The sequence below is a fragment of the Symphalangus syndactylus genome, chromosome 23 (assembly GCF_028878055.3).
Source record: "Symphalangus syndactylus isolate Jambi chromosome 23, NHGRI_mSymSyn1-v2.1_pri, whole genome shotgun sequence".
Taxonomy (NCBI): domain Eukaryota; kingdom Metazoa; phylum Chordata; class Mammalia; order Primates; family Hylobatidae; genus Symphalangus; species Symphalangus syndactylus.
In genome coordinates, this window is record NC_072445.2 from 44,392,481 (window position 1) to 44,405,496 (window position 13,016).

Genomic DNA, 13,016 nt, shown 5'->3' on the forward strand with positions numbered 1-13,016 from the left:
GTAAAATATTGCAAGAGGTTTATTCTGAGCCAGATATGAATGCCCAGTGGCTTGTGACACAGCCCCAGGAGATCCTGTGAACATGTGCCCAAGTGGTTGGGCTCCAGCTTCTTTTTATACTTTATATTTATTGAGATGTTTTAACTCTGCAGGCCAGAGAGAGAGACGTACCTGAAACCAGCTTGGGCAGCTGGAGGAGAATGAGGGTGAGCAGATATCTGGGCAAGCCAGAGTCTGGGAAAACTGCCATCTTCGACCTTTCTGGAGCAGCAAGATACTGGTGTGAGTCTGTCAGGAGCTTCAGCCTAGCTGATGAATGGACAGGAGAGAGCTATGGGCTCTATAGACCCGCTCAGCAGTTCTTTGCAACTTGGAGTGCTCTGGTCATTTGCATCTGAATCCTGCTGTGTCTTCTCTCCAGTGGAGATTTTCAAAGCAGGCTGCCATCAGCACCCATTCACCACCCTAAGTTTGGTAAATGATATATAAAACTTCAAACTGGCCCTACAACTCAAAAAGAGACATAGGAGAAGGGAGGCGTTCATGGGTTGCATATAAATGAGCAAAGCTTGAAATCACTACACTAAAAAAAAATCTTTCAACTATAATAATATGTTATTTACTTTCAGCAATGAGTCAGTCAGGAATTTAGCCCAGGAAATCAACAGAAAAATAGACTCCTCCCTCCCCTGAAACGCTGCCTGCACTGGATTTATGCGAATTTAAATATAAATTTATATTGATGCTCTTTCACCATCCTCCCCCATTATCCTTCTCTCACTTCAATCATAAATGCTCTTCTGTTTGCATTATAAATTTTTCCCCTCAATCCAGTACATTTTTCTTTTTTTCTCATATTTATTTTATTTTATTTTATTTTAATTGTTTAGAGATGAAGTCTCACTATATTTCCCAGGCTGATCTTGAACTTTTGGGCTCAAGTGATCCTCCCATCTCAGCCTCTCAAAGTGCTGAAATTACAGGCGTGAGCCACTACGCCCTGCTGATCCTGTACATTTTTTTGAGTTCATTGTACCAATAGTTCCTCCATTAGCTTGGTTAAACAGTCACAAAACAAAACGAAATGACCCCAAATGTGACAGCTGTGTCCTTGTAGGAAAAATCCTTAAGTGAAGCTTAGTATCTTGGGGTTCATTGCATATTCATATATACATACCTGGGGACCCATGCACTAAAAAGACAGACACCTTTTGTTTACAATAATTCAGCATTTGCTGTTAAGGTGATTAAGGCAAGTGGGTGTGGGTTGCAGAGATAGTGACAAAGGAAGTGAACTAGAGGAATAAAGATCAAAAGATGGGAGGAGGTCACTAGGTCACAGTTAAGCAAGGGCAAGCAGGCAGGAACCAGCCCTGTTGCACTGGTGTACTTGGTCACCTGGGCAGGGTGTTGACAGGCTGTTGTGGGGATGTTGAAATATGGAGTTGAAAATATGGAAAATATGGAGTTGAAAATCTAGAAAATATGGAGTTGAAAATTTACAATATACATATGAATCTTTAAGGCACATCTCTTTTTAGAACCTTTTGGAATACGTTCCTAAACATAACCAGGAGATATTTTAGGAGTCTTTTCCTCTCCTGGCTGGGGGCAGTGGCTTATGCCTGTAATCACAACACTTTGGGAGGCCAAGGTGGGTGGATCACTTGAGGTCAGGAGTTCAGGACCAGCCGGGCTGACCAGACTGGCCAACATGGTGAAACCCCATCTCTATTAAAAATACAAAAAATTCGCCAGGTGTGGTGGTGTATGCCTGTATTCCCAGCTACTCCGGAGGCTGAGGCCAGAGAATTGCTTGGCTGAGAAGGCGGACGTTGCAGTGAGCCGAGATTGTGCCACTGCACTACAGCCTGGGCGACAGTGAGACTCTGTCTGACAAAAAAAAAAAAAAAAAAAAAAATGTCTTTGCTCCTTTCTGACCGTAGTTAGTTCCTAAGAACAAGCAGTTGGAAGGTTTCTCCATTCAGGTTGTCCCTCTTCAGCCAAATCTCAGCCTCTTCAGGTCCTTACCCTTTGCATTCTACCCTCTCCATCCTCACCCCTTTCTCTATGCCAGTTCCCCTCTCAGCTTTTCAGTCCCTCTTCTTCCAGGCCTTGTAGCCCTGGCTCTAAGCAATTTTCCCCACTTACTCCTTAATATTCTTATCTGAAAATCATAGCCCACAAAAAAAGGTAATCAATAGTTTTCTGTTGTTAATAAAAACTTTAGACAAATTAAATTTAGCAGGGTTTAATTTGAACCAAGAACAATTTGCAAACCATCAGAATGATCAGGCAGCCATCAGAGAGGTTCAGTGAGCTCCATTCCACAAGGGAAGTGACATACAGAAACAGCTTAATTGGTTACAGCTCAGAGTTGGCCTTATTTGAACATAGTCTGATCACTTGGCTGCAGGGTTGACTGCAGCCGACTGAAGTTCCGCTACTGGGATTGGCTGAGACTCAGCTATTTGTTACAAAAGTACACTCCCATGCCTTAAGCTTTCAGTTAGTTTACATACTAAGTTAGGTTGCAGTTCATTATTTAAGGGCTCAAGTAAGGAGCCATCCCTCAGGCTAAATGTATACATATCTCATAACAAATTTAGTTTAACACAATTATTTCTGCTTTAGTTAAGATTCTCTGATCCAGAATAAAGGAAAAGAAAGGATGTGCTGTACACTCGGTCTGAGAAACACTAAGAGAATCCTCTTTGTAGGAATTTGTGTTTTGATTGGCTCAGAGGTACCATTTCTCATCAGTTGCTGGGCAGAAGCCACTGGGGACGGTTAGAATGAAAACTGAAACGATATTGAATTGTACACATTGACGAAAAGTTTCAGCCCTACCTCTCAAAGTGTTTGCAGCTCTCTGTGTTTACATATTTGAATCATTGTGTGTGTTATGTGTATAATCAGTGTTTCTTCACATTCAGCTGTCTTTTATATCATAGCAGAAATATCAGGAGAACTGAGTGGAAAAATGAAAAGATTTTAAGAAGATAGGAATTAATTAAAATGATACTGTGGCAGTTTGCAGACATCCCCTTGCATGTAATTGTTACATGGAGGATATTATCATCTTTTTTTTTTGATATTATCATCTTTTACCACAGAGCCAAATGAAAGTATGAACAGAATGAAAACTAGATCTATTGCATCTATTTTAGTACCTCCAAAATTCAGGTCTCAGATCCATTACCGAATTATAGAATTTTCTGGTATCCAGAGTTAGTGCTGTCTGTAACTGCATAATTATTTTTCACAAAATTATTTTGGGTGTGACTGAGGCTTTCTTCACCTCTTGCTCCTTATTTGTGCCATACTGTATCTTCACGTGTATTTGTTTCTCACTCTGACAATGAAATATGTTCTAAGGTTAACCTTTGGGTAGACTGTGGGGGATGTCTTTGTAAGGGGTCCTTGCTACAAACCTTGGGACCTAGTGATAGCAGACAGGAGGCAGTCAGATGCCTAGGCAGGTAGCAATGGGTCCCTGGTGAAACCCCATCTCCAAGCTGAAGACAATTTAAAGCCTGAAAGCCAAACTACAAGGTAAATCCTCAGCCCAGATTGAGAACTTGTTGAGAATTTGTCTTCCTGTTTGGTGCACTTTCCTCTGATTGGTCCCCACCCTTCAACTACTTTCAATATACCCACCCTTTCCTAATTGTTTTTTTACACCACTGTGGCCACCTTTGGGTGGTGTCTTCACTTTAACCTTTTTTGCATACTCACAAACCATTCAGCACACACTTCCCATTCTGAGTCCATAAAACAGGCCTGGACCCAGCCACACAGGGGGAGCTTTCCTGCCTTCAGGTAGGGGTGCCAGCATCCCCTCTCCACTGAGAGCTGTTCAGTCACTTGATAAAATTCTTCTCAGCCCTCCTCACCCTTCAATGTTTAGTGTATCCTCATTCTTCTTGGGCATGGTACAAAAGCTCAGGAACTGCCGAACGTGGGTACAAGCTATAACACAGGTGAGCTGGGGCATGGCAGTGTAGCCAAGCGAGGCTTGGGTGGGGTGTTGCTGGCCAGAGGTCCCCTGCTTGCAAAGTGACAAATAAAAATCCTATATCACTAGCACTTGCAACTTTAGTTGGGTCACAAATAAAATATAAAGGCCTATCATTTGTTTATGTCATAAAACAGACCCTTAAAGTAATTAAAACTCCTAGGACTTAGCTGAAACCTTGGCTGATAGCAAATGATACTACAACAGTTTGAATTTAGGCTCTGTGGTAGAGTTGGCTGGCTGCTTGTTCAATACGAGATCCACTTTTCTCAGTAATAAAATCCCATTTTCTTATTGCAAGGTGTCCATCTCATTTGTAGACAGGGGAAGCCAAGGGACTAAATTTGAGCCAATTGCTTCAGGGTGGAAGTTTATCAGAGAGATTATTTAAGGGGAGGCTAAAACAGCTGGTAGACCCTTACACTCCCCTTACTTTCTACTTCCTCTTATCTAGAATATGGACTTTGGAGCTGGGCAGCCCTTTTGTGACCATGAGGCAACAATGAAGATGCAAGCCACATGCTAAGACAGAAGAAAATAAAGACAGAACTAAGCTGGGGCATGTATGACATTTCAAGCTCTCAGATCAGCCCTGGATGGCCACCATCCATATTTACTGACATGAAAAGAAGTCTTCATTTTGTCAAAGCCAATGATATTCAGGACTGTTATTAATAACAAAATGCAATTCTTCCCTCTACCCACTACAGTGTATCATGAAACTCTTCAAACATATAGGAAAGTTGAGTATGGAATTTCTATCTCCAGCCTTGAGGTCTCACCTGGACTCTTGGTTATTCAATGGACTACTCTGCATCTCCATGTGCATCTCTAATAGGCTCCTCAACCTTAATGTATCTATAACTGAACCTTTGGTTCTGCATCACCCCCATCTTGCTCCTTGTCTCTCCATTTCCCCATCTCAGAAATTAACAACTTCATCTTTCCAGTTACTTTTCCTTCCTTCCTTCCTTCCTTCCTTCCTTTCTTCCTTCCTTCCTTCCTTTCTTCCTTCCTTCCTTCCTTCTTCCCTTCCTCCCTTCCTTCCCTCTCTTTTCTTTTTTGACAGTCTCACTCTGCCACTCAGGCTAGAGCACAGTGGTGCACTGCAATCTCCACCTCCTGGGTTTTAGTTGAGACAGGGTTTTATCATGTTGGCCAAGCTGGTCTCGAACTCCTGACCTTAAGTGATCCACCTGCCTCGGCCTCCCAAAGTGCTGGGATGACAGGCGTGAGCCACCACGCCCGGCCCATCTTTCCAGTTTCTTGGGACTAAAACCAGACATCTACTTTTCTCCTTTGCCATATGAGGACACATTTAAAAGGCTGTGAACAAGGATGCAGGCTCTTACCAGTTACCAAACTGCTGGTGCCTTGATCTTACATTTCCCAGAGTGCAAGAAAAAAATTTTGGTTGTTTATAAACAGCTCAGTCTTGGTATATTTGTCATAGCTGTCTGGACAGACTAAAACATGCACATAAACAACCCTGTTTTTGGCCTTAACAAATCAGGTATTTTAATATATGTTCCTGATTCTTCCCATAGTGTGTCATTTGTAATTTCAGTAATATAATTTCAGACTGTTTAAAAAGCTTTTTGTTCAACCCAGTTTCACAACTGGATTACTGAGTTGTCTAAAATCCAAAACACTGTCATTTAAGCCAGCATTTTAGATGCCTGATTGCTTCAGTCAGGGTTCTCCAGAGAGACAGAACCAATAGGGGATACAGACATGAGAGGGCATTTATTAAGGGAATTGGCTCATGCAATTATGTAGTCTGAGAAATTCCATGACGGGCCATCTGCAAGCTGGAGATTCTGGCAGCTTGGCTCGGTCAAAGTGTGACAGCCTCAGAACCAAGTTGATGGCGTAACTCAGTCCGAAGACCCAAGGCCTGACAACCTCAGGGCCACTGGTGTAAGTCCCAAAGACCAAAGGCCGGAGAGCCTGGAGTTGTGATATTGAAGAGCAAGAGAAGAGTGTTCCAGACAGAGAGAGAGAGACAGAGAGAGAGAGAGACAGAGAGAGAGAGAGACAGAGACAGAGAGAGAGAGAATTCACCTTTCCTCTGCCTTTTGCTCTGTTGGGCCCACAGCTGATTGGAAGGTGCCCAAAGATATTGATGGCAGATCTCTTCCACTCAGTCCACTGACTCACATACCAGTCTTCCCTGGAAAGACCCTCAGAGACACATCCAGAAATAATGCTCCATCAGTTGTCTAGGTATTCCTTAACCCAATCAAGTTGAACCTAAAATTAACCATCACATTGATTAACTTCCCGAATCCTCTATCCCAACTCTCAAATATGGTTTAAGGATTCCTGGGGTGGGGTGGGGGGGGTCTCTGACATAAGTTTTTTTTTCCCCCCCTTTGTTTGAGATGGGAGTTTCACTCTTTCACCCAGGCTGGAGTGAAGCAGCACGATCTCGGCTCACTGCAACCTCTGCCCCACTGGGGTCCAAGGATTCCCTGTCTCAGCCTCCTTAGTAGCTGGGATTATAGATGCCCACCACCATGCCTGGCTAATTTTTGTATTTTTAGTGAGATGGGGTTTTGCCATGTTGACCAGGCTGGTCTTGAACTCCTGACCTCAGGTGATCCACCCACCTCGGCTTCCTAAAGTGCTGGGATTACAGGTGTGAGCCACCGTGCCCGACCTGTGTTTTGCTTTTTTTTTTTTTTTTTTTTGAGACGGAGTCTCGCTCTGTCGCCCAGGCTGGAGTGCAGTGGCGCAATCTTGGCTCACTGCAAGCTCCGCCTCCCGGGTTCACGCCATTCTCCTGCCTCAGCCTCTCCGAGTAGCTGGGACTACAGGCGCCCGCCACCACGCCCGGCTAATTTTTTTGTATTTTTAGTAGAGACAGGGTTTCATCGTGGTCTCGATCTCCTGACCTAATGATCCGCCCGCCTCGCCTCCCAAAGTGCTGGGATTACAAGCGTGAGCCACCGCGCCCGGCCTGTGTTTTGGTTTTTGGAGACAGAGTCTCACTCTGTTGCCTAGGCTGGAGTGCAATGGCAGGATCACAGCTCACTGCAAACTCCAACTCCTGGCTCAAGCAAGGAGTTGGAGTTAGTCTTTTTAGTCTCCTGAAGCAGGGACTACAGGCGTGCGCTACCACACCTAATTTTTTTTGTTTGTTTTTGGTAGAGACAAGGTCTCACTTAGTTGACCAGAACTGTTTTAAGGGGCCTGCAAGGTTAATAATCTTATTTTCATATTAATAATAAAACACAGTTTGTTGTTTTTAATCTCATTCTGTCACTAGAATAAAGTTTTCCTGAGCCTATATAGTCTACGATATCTCAACAGAGTGAGTATAAAGGCAGATATGAGAATCTAGTCATAGTCTTTCAAGACACACATTAGATTTGGAAAAAGTTAATCAATGCCACACTTCTCAATAAAATTTATTTTGCTTTGGATACCATACTTTTTTCACAAACATTCTACTTATATTAACCCGTAATTGGCTTATTCATGCTATTTTAACATAAATTAATAAATGTTGTAAATGTATGTATGTAATGTAAATAAATGTTGTAAAGGTAATAAATTAAAACATTTCTTAGTTTCAATCTCAAATGCCATAAATACCAACAAATGTTAACCCAAATAAACAAAAACTCTTTGGAATCCTCCATCATTTGTAAGATGTCTCAAGATACCATGAGACCAGGAAGTTTGAAGCCACTAGTGTCCCCACTGAAGCTGAATACTGAGGTAGATCTGGTCCATTACTCCTTGGCTCAGCCAGGACCTCAAACTTCAACCACACTCAGGGACTGAGTACTGACTCCTTGCCAACTGCAGGGACACCTGAGCCAAACCACATCCACGTGCATCCATGTTCTTCATTCATCTTCATCCCAGGTCCAGGCCTGTGGATGTGCGCTCTGGAAATCCTGGGGTTGGGTGGAAATGAGCCATCATCTCCCAGGTCCCCTTAGCTGTTATGGTGGGACTTAGCCACCCTTACAACCTTGGTCCGTCCCAGCTCTCTGGTTCCACTTCCTCTATCTCTGACCTGCATATCTTGTTCCCTCTCCTCTCCGGTGGTCCTGTGGATTCCTCTCTCCTCTTACATCCTGGTGAACCCTGTTGGCCTCATTCCAAGTCCATATCATCTGGTGCCAACTGGAATACTGGGCTCAATGTGGCCACCCTGATGTTAAATAGCAGGTTCGCTGCCCATCAACTTCTCACACTTTCTTCTTGGCTGGGAGCTGTGTAATAACTAGTTCCCTATGCCTGGATCCCATCGCATAGTTACAAGCAAAGGAACTACTAAAAACACAGCTTAGTGAGGAGGAGAAAACTGGGGCTGAGGTCTGGAGTGGGTGTGAAAGAGGCAGCTGGAAGACATTCTCTTGTGTGACCAGAGGGGAGGAGGGCGTGTCTTCCACCAGGGGCGTTGTGCGGTGGCTGCTGAGATGACCAGGGCTTGTCTACATGGCTGTGAGACCAAGGAATTGATTCTACAGGCTCTGGTGGGTCCCCACTCTGTGAAGTGTCAGGCCCTCTTCAGGCACCGTGACCCCATTGGCTCCTGCGAGTGCAGGGCAGATGAAGATGGGGTTGTCCTCACACCCCAACCTGAAGAAGGGCCTCACAGGCATGGAAAAGGCTGAACGGGGACATGTGTAGATGTGCGATCTGTCCCTCATGTCGTAGAAGGAGACATCTCCAGCTTCATAGTCCAGGAAGACGCCCACCCGGCAAAGGGACTCCTTCAAAGGGAGGATCCTATCAGGGGAGGACATGGCCCGGTATTGCCCTTTATGCATCTCCAAGGTCCAGAAGCCATTCTGAGGAATCAGCAGGACCTCCCCTTTCCTCTCAACACTGTCTCTACAGACCCCCACGGTCCACTCAATCACTTTTTCCACCTCCACCTCCCAGTAATGTTTCCCTGAAGCGAAGCTCTCCCGGCCTAGGACACAAGGCTGACTGTCGAATCTCTCTGGGTTGTCAGGCACGCTCTCCCCTAGGTGCCTGAAGGGGCACCTTCTCACACTTCTCCGGTCCTCCGACAGGAAGAGATCGGGATGAGCGGTGTCTGGATCCAGGATCACATCGACTGCAGAGGAAGTCTCAGGTTTAGGCCTGGGGTCTCAGGAACCCTGGGGATTGTGTGGTTCCTGATCCCCAGAGAGGTCTCAGATATGTTTGAAGGATCCCCATGTAGTGGCCACTTCCATGAAGGCTCTCTGATCCTAGGCAGCTCACACACTGAGAATTACTGAAGCTGCATGTCTGTCTTTCCAGTGACAGAAGCAGTTCTCTCAGTTCGAGAAGAATTGGAGCTCTAAGAAATCCGGAAAGTTTAGCAAATGAAGTAAAATCAATCATTCTTACTTTCTCTCAGCATTCTAAGATGTGTTCCCCTTTCTATTCAAGACATATGATCTCTGGCCAGGCACGGTGACTCATGCCTGTAATCCCAGGACTTTGGGAGGCCGAGGCAGGTGGATCACCTGAGATCAGGAATTCGAGACCAGCCTGGACAACATGGTGCAACCCCATCTCTACTAAAAATACAAAAATTAGCTGGGCATGGTGGTGCACATCTGTAATCCCAGCTACTCAGGAGGCTGAGGCACAAGAATTGCTTGAACCCGGGAGGCAGAGGTTGCAGTGAGCCCAGATTGTGCCATGGCACTCCAGCCTGCGTGACAGAGCGAGACATCATCTCAAAACAAAACAAAACAAAACCCCAAATGAAGACCTATGATCTCTGGGATTTTCTTTACTTAGAAACTTTCCAACTTGGCTCAAATCAGCACAGAGGCTTTATGTCCTGCTCCTCCTCTCCCCAGTGGATCAACTAAGGTGAGTCTTTCCCTTCACACTATCCTGGAGGGTAAAGGGTCTCTTCATTGGTCCTATGTGTTCCTTTTACCAGATCACAACTGACTTAAATGACTGACAAGGGCACCCTTCAAAAAATAAAGAAGGAGAATAATGTCCCCAAAAGAAAACCTGTTGCCTGAGGGGTAATGTAGGGAGGAACTATTCCCATCAAGTTTTGCTTCAACAACATGGGTCTGATGTCTTCACGTATCACTTCTGTAGGTATAAGAAATGCTCCAGACTCCGGGCATTCTGCAGACCTCTCCCATCTGTATTTATTCTTACTTATTCAGTCTACCTTTCTATTGTGTTAAAATTATTTCCTTCATTCCCCAAGTTAATATGTCTGGCTGTGACAATTTGCTATTTTGTCCCAAGTTGACAGTGGCAATTTTGAAATTCACCTAAAGAGGAAAGCTCCATGTGCCATGGTATCTGGTAAAGCTTGGATTCTGTGGTGCTTACGGGCAGAGGGGCTGAATCATAAGATGAAAAGTGCTCACTGGGAGTGGGCAATTGGGTTCTGTGCTCTCCCACCCACCCGAACCTCCTCCCCTGGCAGGCTATACACAAAGTATCAGTGTTCTCTTAGGAGCAGGAAGGCATTTCTGGCCACCTATTGGTACACCCTTATGTCAGGCTTACTAGGGACCCTCCTGGCCTCTTCCCCACATGGGTCTTCAACTTGGCACAGTCTACACCATCCCCAGGATATAAGCTGCTAAGATAGCATTGTCTTTTTTCAAATTTATCCAGGATCAAAGAACAACAACTACTGAAATGTAACTCTTAGGAAGGCTACTATATATGGGACACCTCTGGTGATCATGCATTAAATTACTCCAAAAGATAGAGGATCCTGGGATGTAAACCATAGGGTTGACTGAGAGCTGCCGGTATTCCCTGACAGAAGAGCCATGATGCATAATTGCTGGGACACTGTTGATGAACTGACCCCCGTTCCCTGCTGTCCCCACCTTCCCCTGGGCCCCTTGCTCATTTCCTCTAAGAAGTCCTGTTAGCTGGCTAGTGGGGAGAAAGCTGAGATCTGAGGGAACATCAGAGGCACTCACCAGCATGTAAGAATGTTCTTCTCCATCCTGCAAGGGACAGACAGAGACGAATGTCATGAGATGTTGCTAATTGAGCAGAACTCAAATTGTACATGGAGTAGTTCAGGAAACGCTAAACTTACGCAATTCTTCTTGAAGTTTCTCTGAAAAACAAACAGAAAGAAAATCATGTCTTTGACAGAAGAACTAAAAGAAGTTGGGTTTATAGTAAACAATGCAGGAACCATCCTTTCTATGAACAGCAACATCTCCTTTCCCTCATGCCTAGGGCACTGTCAGAAACCAGAACTGATGTATGATCAGGTGGCTGGGTAGTACCAGTACATTGTTACACTTGCTTTTGCTCAACCATTTAGTACTTTATGTAGCCAGATGAATGAATGCAAGGTGGGCAGAGTGTAAGAATGAAAGCTCTGAGAGATTCATTCCAAGGACATGAGAGCTCCAAGTCCTTGCTGCTGCTGCTGTGCATTTCCTCTCTCTTCTGTATGCTGGTACCTGAGAGAGTTGTGTCCTTTCTATGGTGGTGAACTGTCCTCCTACTCTTTTTCTTTTCTTTTCTTTCTTCTTTTTTTTTTTTTTTAATTAAACAGGGTCTCACTTTATTGCCCAGGCTGGTCTCCAACTCCAGGGCTCAAGTGATCTGCCTGCCTCAGCCTCCCACAGTGCTGGGATTCAAGCCATGAGCCACCATACTCAGCCTCTTTTACCTTTTACTTGAAGTTCTTCCTCTTTTTGCACACGTTCTTTCTCCAGTTCCTTTACAGCAATTTCTCTTGTTTCCCGTTCAAACTCCTTTTCCCCTGACAGAATCTTTTTTTCCTTTTGGAGTTTGTTGATCCAATAGATGCATATGGCAATGGGTATCATCAGAATAGCCACAATGATAGGCAGGGCCACTGCCCAGGGAGACACACTGGGCATAAAGGATTCTGAAAAGGCAGCCAGAAACGTCCACTTAGTTTGAAACAGAACATCTGGGGTAAGAGTGCCCCTAGGAGCACACCTAAAGAGCTCCTCAGCCACCTGCTTTGTTGCTTTCTCCCTCAGAAAACTCAGATGGAGAAAGTGATGCTGGCTCACACCTGGCTGACACCTCAGTGGCTTCCAGGGCCAAGGCCCAGAGGTAGCAAACCAGTCACCATGGGAAGGACCAGGATGAATAAAGCTAACCCGTCATGCTGAGTCAGCATAGCCACCACCCTGCCTCAAGCTACCATCACTCACGCCTGGAATACTGCAGTGCCCTCCTTCTTATTCTGCCCTTACCTTCTGTATTCTATTCTCAACAGACCAGCCCTAGCGTGATCATAATTCTTAGCTCAAAACCTTCCAATGCTTTCCCCGTCACTCGCCCTAAAAAGCAAAGACTGTTTGTGGCTTACGATACCATGTATAACGTGTTTTCATTGCCTCTGTGAATTCATTTCCTTTCACTCCCTGCACTCACTCCATTTCAGCCACACCAGCATCGCCTTCTGGGGGTCCTGGAAACTGCCAGAGATGTTCCTTCCCCGGGTCCTTTGCATATGCTCTTCCTGTAGCTGGGTTGCTCAGTCCTTAAGCATCTGATGATTCCTTGCCATCAGAAGGGATGGCTCAATTCCCATCTTTACAGTGAAGTCTTCCCTGACCATTCTGTTGAGAATTGCAATGTCTCACATTGCCTCTTTATTCCTTCCTTGCTTAATGTTTCCTATAGATGTTCATCACCATCTGATAGAATATATGGTTAACTAATTATTTAATTACTTTTTGAGGGAAGAGTTCTTAATATAATTTGTTCAATGATTTACCTTTGGTAGAACAGTGTCTTGAACATACGATATGCTTCTTGACCATTTGTTGAATGAATTATGAGTGTGTGTCTATAAGGAATTTGCACAGCTCTGTCCTGTGGAAAATCCCCTGTGCAGGAAGGGATGGCTACAGCATACAGGAACACCAAGTGTAGAGAGTCACTTATCCACACCACCCTCCATGTGTTATGGTTGTTTTCAATGTCTAAAAATTGCTGGCCGGGTATGGTGGCTCACGCCTGTAATCCCAGCACTTTGGAAGGCTGAGGC

The 13,016-nt window shown here is 44.8% G+C and overlaps 1 protein-coding gene across 13 annotated transcripts in view; it reads right to left on the reverse strand.

Annotated features, from left to right (window-relative positions):
• BTN2A1 (butyrophilin subfamily 2 member A1) overlaps positions 1–13,016 on the reverse strand; it is a 19,008-nt gene continuing 5,992 nt past the window's right edge. For 3 of the 13 annotated variants that reach the window (XM_063632740.1, XM_063632748.1, XM_063632741.1), the window contains 5 exons: positions 11,713–11,879; positions 11,282–11,284; positions 11,070–11,088; positions 10,948–10,974; positions 7,414–9,101 (listed from right to left, as the gene is read on the reverse strand). In XM_063632740.1, coding sequence (XP_063488810.1) covers positions 8,500–9,101; positions 10,948–10,974; positions 11,070–11,088; positions 11,282–11,284; positions 11,713–11,879 — 818 coding nt within the window. In that variant the 3' untranslated portion in view covers positions 7,414–8,499. Of the gene's footprint in view, positions 505–5,510; positions 5,969–6,245; positions 6,272–7,413; positions 9,714–10,947; positions 10,975–11,069; positions 11,091–11,281; positions 11,285–11,657; positions 11,880–13,016 lie in introns of those variants that run through there. The other 10 variants (XM_055264176.2, XM_055264175.2, XM_063632749.1 and 7 more) reach the window with 9 other exon arrangements.